At 48.3% G+C, this 18,776-nt stretch overlaps 2 protein-coding genes across 3 annotated transcripts in view; one reads left to right on the top strand and one right to left on the bottom strand.

Annotated features, from left to right (window-relative positions):
• LOC128300940 (filamin-C) overlaps window positions 1-10,915 on the top strand; it is a 38,498-nt gene extending 27,583 nt beyond the window's left edge. For both annotated transcript variants that reach the window (XM_053037198.1, XM_053037200.1), the window contains 8 exons: window positions 2,350-2,498; window positions 5,413-5,485; window positions 5,578-5,765; window positions 6,379-7,983; window positions 8,168-8,375; window positions 8,456-8,584; window positions 8,654-10,200; window positions 10,273-10,915. In XM_053037198.1, coding sequence (XP_052893158.1) covers window positions 2,350-2,498; window positions 5,413-5,485; window positions 5,578-5,765; window positions 6,379-7,983; window positions 8,168-8,375; window positions 8,456-8,584; window positions 8,654-10,200; window positions 10,273-10,404 — 4,031 coding nt within the window. In that variant the 3' untranslated portion in view covers window positions 10,405-10,915. The remainder of the gene's footprint in view (window positions 1-2,349; window positions 2,499-5,412; window positions 5,486-5,577; window positions 5,766-6,378; window positions 7,984-8,167; window positions 8,376-8,455; window positions 8,585-8,653; window positions 10,201-10,272) is intronic.
• An 81-nt stretch (window positions 10,916-10,996) lies between these two features.
• The window catches only part of LOC128301017 (uncharacterized), a 113,902-nt gene continuing 106,122 nt past the window's right edge, over window positions 10,997-18,776 (bottom strand). The window contains exons 4-6 of the mRNA XM_053037311.1: window positions 16,448-16,670; window positions 15,105-15,200; window positions 10,997-14,139 (exon numbers count right to left, since the gene is read on the bottom strand). Of these exons, the coding sequence (XP_052893271.1) occupies window positions 13,239-14,139; window positions 15,105-15,200; window positions 16,448-16,670 (1,220 nt within the window). The 3' untranslated portion in view covers window positions 10,997-13,238. The remainder of the gene's footprint in view (window positions 14,140-15,104; window positions 15,201-16,447; window positions 16,671-18,776) is intronic.

Raw genomic sequence — 18,776 nt, forward strand, 5'->3', positions numbered from 1 at the left:
TACTAGCGTAGTGTTTGTGTAATATTTAGTGTGTTTAAGCATCCGTTTTTCTGTACACACCCTCACACCTCATAGCGTTACGTGTTGGATTTACGAGCCTTTTGTGAGCCTTCTTTTCCCCATAGCACCTTAAGAATTGTTAGCAAACACCACACTCTTTATAAACACACCCCAATTTCTGTCCCTTTTCGTTTTTTGATCGCGTGCGCGCCCCTGTGTGTGTGTTTGTAAGTTTTGAAGTTTGAAGCGTATCCTTGCGATCCATACCCGTAGCACGTATCTCGAACATCATTCTTAGTACGTTATCTAGACCTAGAGTCGTTAAAATTCCTCTTTATTCTATCGACCAACTAGTCCATCTTTTTCATACATTTTCTTTCATCTGTTTTCTCACCTACTGTACTGGGTTACCAGCAAAGTACTCAAACGTTATGTCGTTAGATGCGGGAAATCTCTCTCTCTCTCACTACCCTTATTTCGTCTATTTAGTTTTTCGTGTTATTTGTTGTTATAATTCTTTTTTTTTTCATACTCCTAAATTCACACGCGACTCATTGCCCTTTCTCACACTAATGAACGCGCCGCAATTGTGGAATTTAAAAATAAAAAAATACAGGCCCATCGGTAGCACTTCACCCATTTAGGAATCGGCTATAGCTAAATCGTGTGCACAGTGCGATAGGATGATAGGAAATTCAGGTCGGCGATAGCAAAAAGCTCCCTACCCCCAAAAAGGAAAACAAAAAATCACCCGTATGACCAAACACGTAGTCTTCCATTACGTGCTGTGGTCAAACAGGAATGGTTTTAAGGAATATTAAATGTTTTATGCCAATAAGTACAATAATTCCCGATGATGAACAGATGATTGTGGTTTTGGGAATGGATTTGGAACTGATAGAAATTAAATCTTCCGCTCCACTGCGTACGGGAGCAGCATTTTTGGCCCTTCCTCTCAAAAATTAAACTTCAAACCACACATTCAACCACAATCTCTGGGCGTAAAACCGTTAACAAGCGTGCGCGTTTGTTGCTACACACGAATTACTTTTGTTCTTCCCCATCTAGCCATCTTCCCATCTAGCGCATGTAAATGAATCGTTTTAATCTGACCAGGGGTCTTCACCTCTTTTCTATTTTACCTGTACATTCCAGGGCGCCGTAGACTTTTGTACTAGATACCCTATTGATTGATTGATTGATTGATTCACTGTTCCGTAACGCGTGCGTCCCATTTTCCGGCGCTTTGTTAATAATCTCGTTTTGCGTTCGCGTTTGCGTGCCACCGTGTGCGTCCGCGTGGTATCCGTATATAACTCCTTTAGTTTATTTGATTTGTTTCTTTTTTGTTTGCATCACAATCCAAGACGGTGGAAAATGCGGTGGAAACTCTCTCCACATCTGTTGTCTCTATCCCGGCAGCGACATCAGGCTGCTTTGTCGCTGCAAATGAATTTGTTTGCCATCGTGATGCACCATCGTGGTTTAAGTTAATCCGAGCGCTTGTTCGTGGCTTTAGTATATACGGCGTAATCATACGTAACAGCGGAAGCACGTAGTAGCAGCAAAATAATCCATTAATCCAAGCATTTCAAGAACAGATTTCTAACGCCCTTTCCTTCGCAATATCGCTCTACAGCTGTACATTAACGTTAAGCGAAGCAATTGTAAGCATATTAATATAACTGGATGCAGCTAAACATCTTATCTTAACCGTTAAGACATGTTAACCATTCAATAACGATCGCATAACGAGGAAAGTGCGGAAAGCTTTCCACAGCCGTATGGAAATGTATCAACCGAGAGGAAAATTCGCACTCCGCTGTGTTGCTTTTTATTATGTATCATTCACACTAAACCCCTATTTATTCCTCTCACACACACACACATAAATAACACAATCGAATTGTAATGTTTCACTCCCCGTTTCCCTTTCAGTGGTTTGTGTTTTCGGGGGGTTTTTTTTTGTGGGGTAAAATAAAACATTATGACTAATAAATTTAGACTCAATTCATTACTGCATGACTGCGCTTGAGTGTGAGTGTTGTTGGTTTAGTTGTATGCGTAGAAAAAAAAACACACACCCACACTATTGCATTCCCATTTTCCGCCCCTGTTTAATCCCCTTCCCTGTTCCGTCCTTCATCGTATGGGTATCACTGGTTTGGGCCGTAAAACAGTACATCATCCCGCGTAGACACCGTAGTCGCCTCCGACTGTAGCAATTAGCGCAAAATCTTCCCTCCCTTTTGTTGTTTTTTTTTGTCTTTTGGTCCCCTGTTTTTGACTCGCATAAAATTATCAAACAAATCACAACCAAAATCAAAACGACTCGTTCCGACACTCCAGGCCCCTCCGGTCATTCGGTACCGGCGCAGGTCTTACAGACGGCCGACGGTGTGTTTAAGGCCGAGTTTGTGCCACGCGTTGTTGGCGAACATCGGGTCAGCGTTACCGTCGAGGGACAACCGACCGTTGGCAGTCCGTACTCAGCGAAGGTAAGTAATAATCACCCGGGTGGTGCCTAATTTCAAACCCGCACCTCAACGCCAAGGTCGGATCGATCAAGCGCGATAGGAATGTGTTACCACTAGGAGGATGGTGATCGGATCGGATGGGGTGGGCAAACATTCGCAAGCGATCAGCTGTGGAATGCGTTTCGGGAAGGAATGAATGTAAGGTGTGGGAATCGAAATGGAAAGGCTCGGTCTGTTCCATAATTTATAAATCGCAATAATGTATATATTGCGCTTGATTTGCTTCATGATATTCATTCCGGGATCGTATATCGCTAGTAAGGACAGCCTGTATGAGCTATTGTTTGTTTGTGAAATAGTTCACTAGGGTGCCAGTTAAGCCATTGCGTGCGTAGGCGAGATTAAATAGAATTGTTTCTTGAGCAATACTTCTTCCTCTGAAGCAACTATCGGTAAACTAGCTCAGGAATTTTATTTCTGCTTTTTATACGGTAGAAGCTGTATTGGGTAAACAAGTAACACACAACACAAAATTGCAATGGATGAAAACAATTTTTTAATATCTAAATCCATCACCAATTCATTAATTATCAGATATCAGACATACACCACAGAGTGATCACCGGTCCAAACTTCCATCCGGATCAATCCTCCGTGCGCAGGACTGACTATACAGCTACGGGGGGTAAATAAAGTGAAAGAAAGCCTGAAATGGTAGACTTGTAATACCTCTTGAGGTTGTTAAGCTGATGGAGAAGAAGGAGAATTCCAAAAGTATTTGACATAGTTGACACCTTTATCAGCCTTGATTACACATGAAGTAAGAACAATCAAGGACAATCAACAATCTATTGGAAAATTATTTTTATTTATTAGATGAGTTTGACAGGAAGGGCTAAGTCTATTAATAAGGGAGGTATTGTGATTGTTACTTCGCAATAGCAACAGAGTGAAGGGTCTGATCTATTCATTTGTGTGTCCTATGTCGTAGACGAGAGAGGACTAACTGATTTTGGGTGGATTGCACATCCTCCGTTGGAGGTACCACACCGTTGGAGGTGCCAATGCTTATTTCAGATATTATTCATTGTCGTTGTTACCCAGGTCCTGGTTGGAGATTTCAGTGTTAGGGCACATGCATTCTTTGCGAGCTTTGCGAGCTGATCGAGAGACTGATTCCTGCAATCGTTTTGAAACGATCAGTTCGATTCCTTCTGATACCGAGACAACGGAGTAGCTAACACCTTGAATAGCCTTCATTGGAGATCTCCTATTTTTCCTTCATCTCTGCCAGGAGATCACTTGGTACGATTAAGAACTTCAAATTCTTGGGACTTCCTCAGATACTCCAAAGAGAACTCTTAGCAATCGCTATCTGAAGAAGAATAGCTACAAATCATATCATTATCAAATATATGATACTAATTGTAGATAGTGAATCAGGTGATGCTAAAGACATCCTTCATGTATTTAGCCCACAAAGAGTTAAAGCTCTCACAGAGGCCTATATAGCTTAGTATACTACAGTGGCAGGCAATAATTCTAGTTATTTTCTTTAAATCCACCCAACATTTAAAAGATTGATTGAAAAAGGAACCATAAAAGATGTGAAGCGCTGACAATATACATAAGTATTACTGAGGAATTCAAGCCTTTTTATATACCTCAAGGCAAAATATTTACCTACGAAGGAACAACCACAGCGCACATTAGATGTCGTAAGCCTAATTTCGGATCTTTACGTCGTTTTCACCCACCGTGATCTCATTCACCGGATGACTTGGTGCTTGTGCTGCTGGAAAAATTTGTTTAATTGGGTGTTGTTTTTGTTGTTGAATGATATAATCATGCGTTTTAAAAATGAAACACAAACAGAGTGCATCAAAGTTGGGTTCCAATTCCGAACTCCGAATTTGCCGGTTGGTTGCGCGTGCGCATAAGCTGCGGACCAGCTGTTCGCTTATCAGAACGTGCCTGAAGGGGATGGAGCTCGCATTTTTTTCCACCCTGATTTGTGGTTAAGCAGCAATCGTTAAACATGACGTCCGGTGTTTTTCGGTGAATGAATATTGTACTGGTGCCGAAATCGAAAATTCCGAAACGTTTTTTCAAAGGCAAACAACTCGCCCTGAACGCATTGTCCACAGGTGGAAGGTTTTAGGAAAGGAAAGGTGACTGTTAATAAAACCTGCTACAGTGACGGTGTTCTTTTTCGTTGTGCTTTGTCCATTGTAGCTTGACGAATGCTTAATTTAAAGTAACACACACACACAACCACTACCGAGTGAATGATCGCGTTCTTACCGCGTTTGCCGGAAACCCTTTTCGGACCTCTGTTCCAGTGTTGATTATTTTACAACTCCCACACTTGGGGTTCTTGTGGGTTTCAATTGGCTAGAGAGCAATGTTTGAACTACCCGGCTAGAAGGTCATGCTTACGAAACCTCAAGATCGCTAGAAAATTCCATAGAAAGATAAAAAGAGACCCTCGCGGATCGGACACGTGCTGACGGCAGCGGAAGTGCCCGAACGTTTAGAAAACTAATTTTTGTTGCTGGCGTAACACACGAGCAGTGAGGAGTTATGCGCAGCGCGCTATAATTACCGTTAATTATTAACTTTATTCGCGCTTGTGCAACAACTCACACATACACTGGCTGGCGGGGGGGTAAATATAGGGAGAAGCTCGTGTTTTTTCCCCCTAAGTAGCAGAAAGTAGAGACTTAAAGAAATGTCTAAGATCCATAACACACTCACACCGTCCTGTTGCTGTTCGGGTGCTGGACACAGCGATCATTCCTTAGTCATTCCGATCACGTCGCCACGGATACGGAAGGGGCTGGGGACCCAACAGGCCGCTTATACTAACCCTCGGTTTCCATTGCTATTCCATCTGCTCGCACCGTCGGAACGCGCACACATCATGCTGCTGCAGGTCTACGATGTAACGGCGATTAAGGTAAAGAACGTTAACAATGGTACCGTCGGGAAGCCGGTCGTCTTTTTGGGTAAGCGTTGCGTCAACTTCGAACTTTCAAACAGCAAAAAGGGGTGCAAGAACCTAACAGAACCTCTTCCATTTACTACCTTCATCGTGCAGTGGAAACATCGCAAGCCGGACCGGGCAATCTGGAGGTGACGGTCAATGGGGGCCGCGTACCAACGTCCGCCCAGGCCCAGGGTCAACACACGTACGCGATCAGCTTCACGCCCCGCGAAGCACAGAACCATACGGTCGAGCTGCGGTTCAATGGGCAGGACGTGCCGGGCAGTCCGTTCACCTGTAAGGTAAGCCATCCAATTTCACCGTGACGACGACGGGGTGGGCAAGAACGCAAACATCGCCGGGTTTTGGATCGACACACCGAACGATCGATCGAATGGTGTGTGGGGGTGGGTCGATCGTACTCGTGTGTAAAGTGTGTCGATGCAAGTATTTCAACCCCGGCTGGAATACGCCTTCCCGGAGTTTGAGAATGTTGGGGAGTTCCACGTTGGCAGTTGCATTTGTTACGGTGACCAGTGCGCGCGATGTGTCGAAGCGGTTGGTCTGGGCGATGTTGTCGGATGCGGTTCCTGCATCGGGGAAAAGTACGAGGAGATTTATTTTTTTGTAGGAGTCAAGATTAGTTTAAGATGTTTGTTCTTTCGCAAGTGATTTCCTTTCTGCGCTGTATGTTTTCGTTGGAAGAGAGAGCGAAAAGCCTTTTCGCCCCGTATTTACTACCTAATTCGGGAACTAATGTTAGAACTAATTCGCTCCTCCGACTGCCGAAAGTTGTCGGAGGTCGGAGGACTTGTCGGAGGTTTAAAAAATGTAAACAGTTGGAGCGTATTGTAAACAACGTTCCAACAATGTTTGAGATGAGAATCACTAATTGCCGCCCCCTTTTCATTCCAGGTATCACCTGCAGCACGCATCGTCAGTGGCGATCTTACGGATAAGGTCAGCGTGGGGCACATGTTTGACTTTGTCGTCGAGTCCGACATCGCCCCCGTGGTGGAAGTGCTCGGTCCAGCCCGTCGTCCCGTCCGTGCCGACATTGTCCCGGCCGCACCGTCCGGCTACCGGGTTAAGTTCGAACCGGTCGAAGTTGGGGACCATTCCGTGGAGGTGCGTCTACCGGGCAGTGGCCACGTGGAGGGTAGTCCCTTCCTGCTGAAGGCGTACTCCGCCGAGAAGGTCGTCGTCACGGACATACGGCCCGGTGTGGTGGGCAAAAGCGTTAGCTTCGGCATCAACGCCAGCCAGGCGGGTGCGGGAAATCTCGAAATCATCGTTGCCGTCGGTGGCAAGAACGTGCCGAACTTTGTGCAGTCGGAGGGCAACGCACGGTTCAAGGTGAACTTTAAGCCAACGGAAGCGGCCACCCATTCGCTGTCGGTGCGGTTCAACGGGTTCCCGGTTCCGGGGTCACCGTTCGCTTGTCACGTTACCCACGCGCCTGTATCGCTCTCGAAAGCGATCGCGACCGGTGAGTGTCTCCGGCAGGCACCGGTCAAGAGTGCCAGCGTGTTCGAGCTGGAAGGGTTCGACGGCATCGATCCGCAGGTGTTGATCACTTCGCCGTCCGGTGACACGGTGACGTCGCGCGTCAACTACCAGGATGACATCCATCTGGTCACGTTCGTGCCGACATCCGTCGGTCGGCATCTGATCAGCGTCACGGCGAACGATCAGCACATCAACGGATCGCCGTTCTCCTGCAACGTGTTCGATGTGTCCCGCGTGTCGATCAGTGGACTCGATCCGCGCAACACGATGGCATCGTTGGGCGTTCCGCTCACGTTCAGCGTGGATGCGGCGGGCGCGGGCGAAGGTACGCTCGAGCTGGTCGTGTCCACCGCCACCAGCACGGTGAAGGCCGAGGTGACGGCCTGCGCGCGCGGTTTGTACGATGTGACGTTTATACCGCAGAGCTGCGAGCCGCACTTCGTCAACATCACGTTCAACGATCTGCCCGTCGACGGCAGTCCGTTCCGGTGCGAGGTCCAGCAGAACACCCAGCACGTGCAGGTCGGCAACACGACGCTGATCGAACTGATGACCGAGGACCAGACGGTGGAAGTGTTCGATCCGGAGAACAAGCTCGTCCCGTTCACGCTGTCGCGCAAGGCGGCGGAGTTTAAGGCGGCCAAGATTGGCCAGTATGTGGTGCGGTACATCGATCAGGAGACGCGCAACTTCATCGCTGCCCGTACGATCAACGTGTTCGATCCGTCCATGGTGAAGATCGTGGAGGTCGGTGAAGCGTACTGCCACAAACCGGCCTCGCTGGTCGTGTCGACGAACGAGGCCGGCCAGGGTACGCTCACGTCGATGGTGCGCTGCGGCGGGCTGGAAGTGCCACACTCGATCCGGGGCACGGCTAGCAACGGTGTGTGGGAGATCGTGTACCATCCGACACGTGTCGCACCGCACAAGATCATGATCCTCTACAATCAGGTACCGATATCGAACAAAGCCATCGAAATTAATGTTCTGGCACCGGCGATGAGCAAAGAGGTGAGTGAGTGAGTGGAGCCCACTGAGGGCTCATTCAATTATTACGTAACGCACCCCCTCCCCTCCTATTGTAAAAAAACCATAACGCTATTACGTAACGCAGCGTTACGCAATAATTGAATGAGCCCTAAGGATGTAGAGGGTGCCAGAGATAACGCATGTCGGTTGTACCTTGTATTTGCAGATCACCGTGAACGGATTGGGACTGTATCAGGCACGGGTGGGTAAGACGACGTCATTCGCGATCGACACCGTCGGTCATCCGGCACGCGAGTTTGATGTGGTTGTGTCGGGACCGGGCGGTCAGGCACTGCCCGTACGATGCTACCAGACCAAGGGTGGCCATCTGCAGGCAGAGTTCACCGTACAGAAAGTGGGTCAATGTTTGATTGGTAAGCGGATAACTTGAGAGTGATACGTTGAGAGTGAGAGTTGAAGACTCATTCGCCCACTTTTGGTCGAAACCTTCCAGATGTTCTTCATCAATCGAAACCATTGATGGGCAGCCCGTACACGTGCGAATCGTACGATCCAACGAAGATCCAGCTGCAGAAGGTACCGAAGATGAACCTGTCCGCCAACTCGCCCATCTCGTGGATTGGTAAGTAACGATCGCTGAAGATCGCCTTGAAGTCCTCAACGAAACTCCTCTCCCTTTGTATTCCAACAGTACAATCCGAGTCGGCTGGTGTTGCGGAAATTGAGGTGACGGTCCTGTCGCCCTCAGGTCAGAACGTGCCGGTGAAGCTAACGCAACAGGATGACTACGAGCATTCGATCGAGTTCGTACCGCAAGCGGCCGGCCATTACAAGGCCACGATCATGTACGGTGGTGAGGCGGTCCCGAACTCACCGATCACCTTCGCCGTCCAGTCGGCCGGTGGGAAGAGCGATAGCCATGCGACCGGCAACGGGCTGGAGGTGGCCCACCGCGGCAAGGAGACTTCGTTCGTGGTGTTCTGTCCGACCGCACCGAACGTGCAGATCGAGCGGAGCGACGAGCAGTCGGAGCGGATCGAACCGCGCATTAAGAATATGGGCAACAACCAGTGGAAGATCTTCTACACGATCCTCACGGTGGGCCGGTACGAGATCCGGGCGAGCTGTACGAACCGTGGACCGCTGCCCGGCTCACCGTGGAACATTGCGTGCCTGGATCCGGCCAAGGTAACTCCGATCGGGGGTTGGGGTTCGTTGCTGGACGGTAGCGGGAAGCTGGTCCTTCCGAGCAAGATCGTCTTCGACACCGGCCTGGCCGGACCGGGTGAGCTGACGTGCTACGTGGACGATGCGGAGGTGATGGTGGAGAAGCAGGGTAACGGGAAGAGCGTCCTCTTCCTGTCGGACGATGGGCTCAGCAAGGGCGAACATAGCTTCGACCTAACCTGGTCCGGATTGCCAATTTCGCAAAGTCCCGGGTTCGTGTACGTGACCGGCATGACGATCGGATCGGATCGAGTGGTGTTGACCGGCCGCGGTCTAACGACGGCACAGGTCGGCGAGGTGTCCCATTTCACGATCGACGCCACGGACGCCCTTTCCGGCAAGCCGGAAGTACACATGTCGTACGACGATGGAGAATCACTCCCGGTCACACTGCTGCAGCCCCGCCCGAACGAACTGATCTGGCTGGCGTCGTACAACCCGCACAAATCCACCGGCGGACCGCTGAGCCTCGAGGTGGAATGGAACGGGCGCATCATCAAGGGCTGCCCACTGACGATACCGGTCGGACCGGCGGTGGACGCCGCGAAAGTCCTTTGCTCCGGCGAAGGTCTCCGCAACGGTGTCGTTGGGCGGGAAATTAAATCGTGGATCGATACGCGCCGTGCCGGTCCGGGTGAGCTGACGGCGCACTGCGCCGGCCCCCGGAAGGTTGCTTACTGCGAGCTGTACGACCACGGCGATGCAACGTTCACGCTGAACGTGAAACCGCAGGAACCGGGCCGGCACACGCTAACGATCAAGTACGGTGGACAGCATGTGCCCGGATCGCCCTACACGCTGCGTGTCGTTGGTGCGCCCGACGCGAGTAAGGTACGCGTGTACGGGCCCGGCATCGAGCACGGTGTGTTGGCTACGTTCCAGTCGAGGTTTATCGTTGATACGCGCGGTGCTGGTGCCGGTCAGCTGACGGTGCGTGTCCGCGGACCGAAGGGTGCCTTCCGGGTGGAGATGCAGCGCGAAAGTCAAAAAGACCGAACCATCCTGTGCAAGGTGAGTAGGAGGTGGATTGTGGAGTTGGCCACAAGCGTTAACCTCTCTATTTGTTTCCCCCCATTCTTGCAGTACGATCCCACCGAACCGGGTGACTATCGGGTGGAGGTTAAGTGGGCCGGTGAGCTCGTACCCGGATCGCCCTTCCCCGTACTCATCTTCGACACACAGGAGGAGCTGAAACGATTTCTACACGGCAACTAAACGACGTAAACCCTTCTCTATTAAGGTTGGGAAAGCTAGGGCAGGATAAAGAATATTAGATTAAGAAAAGCAACTACAGCATTAGGTGGAGTCGAACGTTGTTTGTTTAGCGAAACGAAATGGAATATGGTCAGGAATGCTAATGTATGCCACATTCCACACAAGTGCCTCAACACCGCTCAACACCCAACACACACACACACACCCGGTAACAGTGCCCGGCCAGGACGGACCTCTCTCTCGCAGGGAACCGGCCGTTGTTAATTTTAATTGTTTAAGTTTTACAAACGTGCATCGAATAGTATGTAGCAACACTTATTTGCTAACACCTTAGCGCTAACGGTCGTGGTACGATGCTGTCCCCGTTCCGGGTTGCGTGGTTACGACCTCGTAACACCCCCAGTTACAGCTGATGCGTTTTGTTAATGGATGTAAATTAAAGTGCGGGAAGTGAAAAACAAAATGGCGAAACATTAAACTAAAAAAAAACCCCGATTGATTAATAAACGAATCTTGTTACAATATTAATAGCAAAACCCCTGCAGCAATTGTCGACCCCTGCATTGTGTGATATATTTGGGAAACAGGACATCGGGATAATGACGACACAGCGAGTTATGTTTTAGAATTTATCGCTCTTTATTTTCTTTCATGCTCTTTGGTTACATATAAAATGAAAATATGATGAGTTAACATTCACCGGCCACATCGTGCGGTTTCTCTCTCTCTCTCGTCGTCCAATGCGCACCAATCTAGAAACATACACGCAATACACATCGCTTAATAATGCGCATCACTTCCTACGGTACGGCTTGCTATAATATAATCCCTTTTCCTTCTTCCTTTTTCTGCTGCCTTTTTTATGGTAAATCTGACAAATAGGATGTAAGTGTCGCTGCTTTTGGCGTGCCTTATTATTTCACTTATGCGTTACTGTTTGCATGTCATCGCCAACGTACTATTTGCCATTCCTAGAGTTGCATTAAATTACTAACAATAAAACGCTCTATATGCATCTGTCTATCTTTCGTAGAAAAGCAAAAATAAGGAAAACCCAGGAAGTTAACGATTTTCCTATGCACTGTACACACAACACTCTTTCTCTCTCTCTCTCTGTTTTGTAAACACGTGCTGGTCACCTTTCCCACATCCTGTGCTCGCGCCTTTGTGGTAAAATAATTTTCGATTTAAAAAAAGGCACCAAACGGGGTGCGAACAATATACGATAACGCTAACGAGATGTAGAATAAAGTACAGCCAGCATGGACACGGACGCTCGGTTCGGTTGAGTGTGTGTGTGTGTGAGGGGGTTAAAAGCTTAAACTCTTCCTGCCTTAAAAAAGTCAATCTCGGCGTGAACATCCAAAGTGGTTTTATTTGATTTTTCGCCCCCTCCCCCGTTCCGAATCGAACGTGCCCACTCACACACACACAGAGACAGACCAGGGGCATAAAAAGGGAAACAACACAACGCAACAAGGAAAATTATAATATCGAAAACCATAAAAATAAACGTCCGAAAAATTCGGGATTGGAGCCATCCACTGACCACTGGCCACACACAAAACAAAATGGGCAAAATCGTAAATTCTTGCGGAGGGTGTTTTCCCTCCAACCGTCCCGAGAAAAAAAAACATGGCCATTCCCGTCCATCTTTTCCACAGCGGGGTGGGCAAAATCGCAAACCCGAAACGAAATGGGTGGGTGGTGGGTTGTTTCATAATTCAGGCACATATTAAATTAAAAATTAATCTATTTAACCCCTGCTCTGTTGTTGTCGTTGTGTTTGTGTGCGGCGAAAAAAAAATCGTGGGGGCGGGAATGAAGGTTTTACGGCACGAGTTTTCGGTCACATTATGACCGGAATTCGATCCCCCTGTTGTAAGTGATGAATCCTGTGCATGTGTTTGTGTTTGTGTGTGCACGCTGTCCGGAAGCTACCAAAATTTCCTTTCCGGACGCCGGCCTTCTTTTCAAAGGATTTTCGGGGGTGCCGTTTCGAATCCGGCTTAACCGTCACCATTACTCTCGCGTGTGGAGATTTGGGCCACGCTGTGTGCGTTAAACCGAAAATCCGGATCTGTAAGACCCACATCCAAGGACATCCGTTTGTGTGTGAGTGTGTGTGTGTGTGTGTCAAATAGAGAGTGAGAAAGATCCTTACGGTGGTGGCTAAGCTGAGTAACCTCAACTGACCCTTTTTTTCTCGTCGTTGTTGTCTCGCTAGTGGTGCTTATCCGGTTATGCTTTTATACACGTCTATACAGTTCTACAGAAATCCCAATGTTACATGTTTAATGATTCGAAGCACAACTCCTCAGCCCCCTCCTCAGCCCGTACGCGAAAGTCCAGATTGCTCTAATCTTCCTGCCGAACGCTGCCCATTCCGGCAAGGGACCATGGCGAGGATTCGGCCGCCCGTTCGGGAAGTCCCGTTTGCGGCCGGTAGGCAAAGCGGAAACAGCAAAGTTTCCCAACGTCACAGTTCTACGGCATGGTCGGTTTACCATTGCACCACATCTGTCCCATATATTGTGTGTGTACTATTTTTATTCGGTGTTCTGCACAACACAACACAACCAACAGCAGGAAGTCAACAGTGGCGACCTCGGTAGAGTTATACCACCGGCATGCCGGGACTGTTTCCATCGTGTGGCAGCCGAGCACACTGCAACTTCTGCTTCGAGGAGAGAGAAGCAACAAAAAAAACAAAAACAAAAACTAGATTTTCATGGCTTATCAGGTTTCGGGCACGGGCACAGTCTCCAACGTCAGGGCCGTGTACTTCCGGTAACTGTGGATATACTAAACAAAAGCCTCCGCCGCTTTCCTTTCTATAGTGGCCCGGTGGTACTGCCCGTGGAGGGAGATGGCGGCGTCGTTGTGGTTGCACATTTGCTGACCGGTATTACCGTGGCCAGCAGTGGCGTCGAGTTCGTGTTTAATAATGTACATGTGGCCCCACCGGCCCCTGCCTGCGTACTGCTGCTGCTAGTGTAAACCGACCGACTGGCCCCCGTGGCGGACGGTTCGATCGTGCCGGATATCGTAACAATCGTAACCAGATCCTTGGTACCGCTGCCGTTTGCGGTGGGAACGGTTCCAGTCGGGCAAAGCCTACTGCTGCTGCTGCTGCTACTACTGCTACTGCTGCTGTTTGCGTTGCTACCGACAACACCAACACTCGGCGCTTCGACGACGCTTTGCTCTTCGCCTCCACTGCCGGCATCAATTAGAGCGACGTTGGGAATTGAATTTCGCTGTCGCGAACCGGCCTGCCCGTCCACCACCACCGGCGTGCCAGAGTTTGTGCATCGATCGTCGATTTTAATTATGGACGGTGCATGATGATTCACACCCGTCGCGTTCGTTCGGTGCGTATTATCGTCACTTATTAGGTTCGCATCCACTACCGGGTTGTTGCCATCCCTTGCCGATGGCGCTGGTGCCGCCGCTACGGTAGGCGGTTGCTGTGATGGCCGCTGTGCTGGATCGCTATCCGGTGGCGTCGGGTGCAGATTAACCGAACGGTAGCTCGGCGGAAGCGTACTATGGCCATCGGAACCGTACGGGTTCGGTGCGCTGCTCACCTGCAGCTCGGCATGGCCCGGCGTTGCTGGCACATTGTTCACACTGTTGCTCGAACCACCACCGACGGCACCACTGATAATGCCACTAATGCCACCGAATATGCTGTTGCTGCTGCCGTTATTATAACGCGCGCTGAGTGGTATTCTGAAATGAGGCAAAAGCAAACGGGGTATGAGTCTCAAATATAAACACAATTTTGCACCTCTACGTCTGAAAATGAAGCCTCGTATGGGAATCAATTCATCTTTCGGTTTTTGGGTTTTTCGTTTGAGCAGAGAGCTTTCTACGCAACAGCACAACAGAACAACAGAATGCTAAAACCCGGCTACTATGATTAGCGTGGCGAAGAGCACGGTTGCTTTGTTCGGCACAAGCCACATCTCAACATGCGTTGCGATATTAAACTTTCAATCATGGTCCGCGCGTATATAATTAACACCCTGTCTGTCCCCATGGCTGTTGCGCTATGCAAATTATGGAACACATTAAAAGCAGAAATTCATTGTATGAAAATGGCCAATCAAAAATCACCACCAACAGGCGCGGGTCTGTGTACTCTTCCTGCACGATGCTCGATGGAATGGAAAAAGTTAATTAAAGCCCACGATTAAAATATGTCATCAATATTGAATAAGCGCAACGGATCGAAACATCAATTAAACGCCTGTTTTTGTTGCCTGTTTTTTTCTACTTGTCTTTGGTTATTTGCAAGTCCACAAACAAACTCCATCCAGGGGGGCTTGTGTCATTTTTCATTTCGTGGTTCAGCGCTTCGCCTGCATTATTGGAAACACCTCAATATGGGGCACACAAACAAAAACCTTTAAATGTAATCATTTGTAATTGACTACAAAAAATCGGAAACTTTTTCTTTTTGGAGGAAAAAACTCTAATTCCACTTTCGTACTTTCCTGCAAAGGCATCCAAAACTACCCACTAATTGAATTCTCATGCTGACGGATGTAAAGCTCTCGCCCGCTCGCAGAAGCCGAAAGACAAATCAATTACTACCAAGCAAACAGAGTAGGCGAATGTCGGATGGACCACATGAAGATGCTTCTGACCGTTTGCTTCTGGCTAATGGGTTGACACACCTCGAAGACACTCACCTTAAAAGGCTTCCCACGTTGGATCGATAGGTCGGTGGCGGTGAGGCCGTACTACGCATCCTTCCCGACTGTCGGTCCCGGTCCAGGAGCAGCAATCTGTAGTTGTGTGGGTGGAACAAAAAGAAAAAAAAAACAGACAAACATGAAACAAGGTGAGAAAGAACCGACAAGCACATATCCCTTAATTCGCCATCCAAAAAATGTCCTTATACACATGTCCCAACCGTCCCCCCGCCGTACAACAGAGCAAAGCCATTCCAAGAATGTTTCACCCGTCCGGAATGTTTCTCCAAGGACGTACTTCTCTTGTGATGATACATTTCTATCATTCCATTAAGGACCACCGCCCTCGCCCCATCTAGAGGTGAAGCCACACACAGCATTTATTTTGTCCCGGCTCTTTTTTACCGGCCCTCCGTACACCGTAGCCAGTGTTGCCAGTCTGCCGCTGAAAACCTCATCGTTGCCGCATCGTTGATACGTAATTGAGATAAATGGTGCCCGACACCCGGGCCCCGGGTAATTACCAGACCATGTTTCAAGCTTTCGAGACGCTTGTTAGGAGCGGCACCAGTACACATGGTGCTACATCACTTGAGCGTAAGCACGAAACGAAAGTCGCTTTTTTGGGGGGGAATGGTGCGTACAACAGCGCTCTCGTTCAGCGCACTCGCCGCTAGATGGCGCTAGCAGCGAACATTTAGTAGCTCTAATCGTACCGGTCCACTGTCCATGCCGTGTTTAGCTGTTCGCTCGTGTACGCATTTGTACGATTATTTTAATTTGTAATTACATTATTCAATCGGTATTACAACGACCGCCGGTGGTAGAACTGTCGGATGTAATTAATGACCCAGCCTAAGCGCGCGCGTGTGCTGCTGGAGAGGAGGATTTGCAACACAATCGCTACCACGGAAACAATCCGACCGAATGCATTCAGTGCAAACCGCAATAGGCAACCCGGGCCACCCGGTGTGATATATCCCGCAGCACTGTACGCACGCAGCTGTGCCCATCCGCATGGAAAGCCGGCAAGTTCTATATCTATCATTCACACTGGCTGGCTTTATCTCGGTGAGCTTTATCACACGATGCAACTGTGTGCACGGTGGTTTTGGTGGGCGAGAGATGCGGTGTTGCCGTTTGTTCGGTCTGTTGTTTAGTGATTATGTGCCCCCAAAAGTTGGGATTACAGTTGGGGAAATTCCAAACGTCGAAATGCCAACCGGCGGGCTAATGTAATTGATTTATTATTATTGACTAAAGCTTATGTTATCCACTTGTTTTTTTGTTTAGGTCATGTCTATAAATTGATCAGCTCACCGATGGGTGAAATACCTTACCTTAGTCTATACTCCTGCATGCTGGCCTGGTATGATGGAGGCGGTGGCCTATGCTGGAACTCGGGATACAGCAGCCCGTGCGGTGTACTTCCACCACGTCCGCAAGGTCTCCGCGAGCAGCGTCCCAGGTCGACGGTAGAACCCAGCCCCAGGCAGGGTGGTGCGCCCGGTGCAGTCATGCGCCACGCCGCTCCACTAACAGTCACTAGAATCACTCCAACACCTGGAAGCGAAAGTATCAAAAATAAAAATAAATTAATGAAGATGATTCGATGTGGTGCGAACAAAAAGAAAAACTTCACCAGGAAATTAAATCAACAACTTCCAAAGGGTGGTAAATAAGTTGCGGGTGCAATATGCAAACTGCCATCCATTAAAAAATGGCGATGCAATTCTAATGAACACCTTGCAGGGTTCTCGAATTACCGGTTTTCAAGATATTGACCAAGAATTCGATATTGTCCTCGGTTCGTTCTAGCTCCCCTCAAACAAGTGCTATTCAGCAAAAGCTCCGACATTTCCCAGTTTCAACTCGAAAACCCCTGCAAAGCACGTGCCGACAAGTACACACAATACACGTGGAGCATTAAACAACGCATCACCCACAAACAATGCGGTGCGGTAAAGTTTTTTAATTAAAATGTTAATTTCTTTCTCCCGCTTCGTTCCATAGCCTAATGCCAAGCTTTGTCACATTCTTGTGACAGCTTAAAGCGAAACATCGCGCTAACGGCGATTGATTGTAAAGAAAACTGGAAAAATGGGAAGTTGGTTTAGACTTTGCTTGTCGCGGGAAGTTTGATGAAGTCGGTAAAATCCTTTTCCAACAATACAGCGGTTTATTCGTTCCGCTCGAACATTCGAAACCGTAAAAGGTACACATACACTCACAAAAAAAAAACAGCAGGAAGCATTAATTATAATCTCTATTTTATCCTTCTGTTCACTCTACTCTTCCTGCGGCTTATTTATTAATCAGATAAAAAGAAAACAAATCTTTTAGCTGCTTAAAGTGGTTTCTTCTTCGTTTTGCTGCTGCTTCCATCAACAGTCGCAGTCAATTTCCTCCCCCGGTTAGCTTCCATGGCTTCCATGGCTTGAATTTCATTTACCTCATTCGCGAAAAGCTCATTTTGGTTGAACAATTTTCAATTGATGGAACGTCCATATTTTCGTCTTCCCGTGCAAAGAAAACGCGAAAAGAAAAATCAATTCAACGCATACTCTCCTTACACTGTCCAGAGGGCAGGGTGGATTTTTTTTCTCCATCCCACTCAAAACCGTCCCCGGCAGTTCCTCATTCAATTTTCCTCACCGGAGCAAAATTAATAATAATCATCATCAACGGGAGCGCGATGGAATGGGATGAGAGTGGAACTTTTCCACCGTAAATGCGCTTCCCACCCGGGGGGCGTGGGGAACGCAGGGAAAACGTCATGTTTTATCAGCTATCGTATCAGGAAATCGCAAGAAAATGCCCCAGACTAGAGGCACAGTGCTTGAGAAGGAATGGTGCTGCTGCTGCGGCCTTTCGGCGGGCCTTTGTTGGAAAATGGGAAAGGAAAATTGTGGAAAAAGCGTTCATGAAAATGATCACGATGCCGCACGATGATGAGAGCGTGATGAAAGTGAAAAATGTATGCTTGAGAGCAGGGGACGGTCGAGGGTCGAGTTTTTGCTTTCTCGCTTTAAAACTAAGAATCGTGACGAAAACCCCGGTGTACCGATACGAAAAACACTGGAAAAGCGCTTGCATATTTGCTTAAGCTTCGCAGCGTAAAAGAGAAAAAGAAATCCACGCAAGTTGTCGGTAAAGGTTAAAATATCGATCAGTTTCTTTTTAAACAATTTACCATTCCAATCGATCACGACATTAAATGTTGAAAGGAAATTTATTCGTTTAACAGTCGTTTTCCTTTTTCGTGTGGCTAAAGTGTGAAGAAAGGGTACCACCACCACCAGGGTGATCAGGTGAAGAATGGTACAATCAAGAAAACATTATTCATGCTCCACTTCCCGGTCTGGAATCATTTTTGGTCCATTTTTTTTTTTGTCTGTTTTTCCCTCCCCTATCGAACGTGACGATGATGACCGATACTAACCGATTTTTGCGGTCTTTGGTCACGAATTCCAAAGTTACAGGGATAATTGAATAGGAATTTATCCCCCGTGGGGAGGGGGGTGTGAATTTTTATATTATTTTGAGATGAGATTCATGGCCTTAAAACCTTCTGGCCGAAAAAAAAAAACCAGGGTTTGAATAGCATTAAGCGAGTGTCATCTTTGATTTAATAGAACATTTTCGTACGGTAGCACCGGAACAGGGCTG

Source organism: Anopheles moucheti, chromosome 3, assembly GCF_943734755.1.
Source record: "Anopheles moucheti chromosome 3, idAnoMoucSN_F20_07, whole genome shotgun sequence".
NCBI classification, from domain to species: Eukaryota; Metazoa; Arthropoda; class Insecta; order Diptera; family Culicidae; genus Anopheles; species Anopheles moucheti.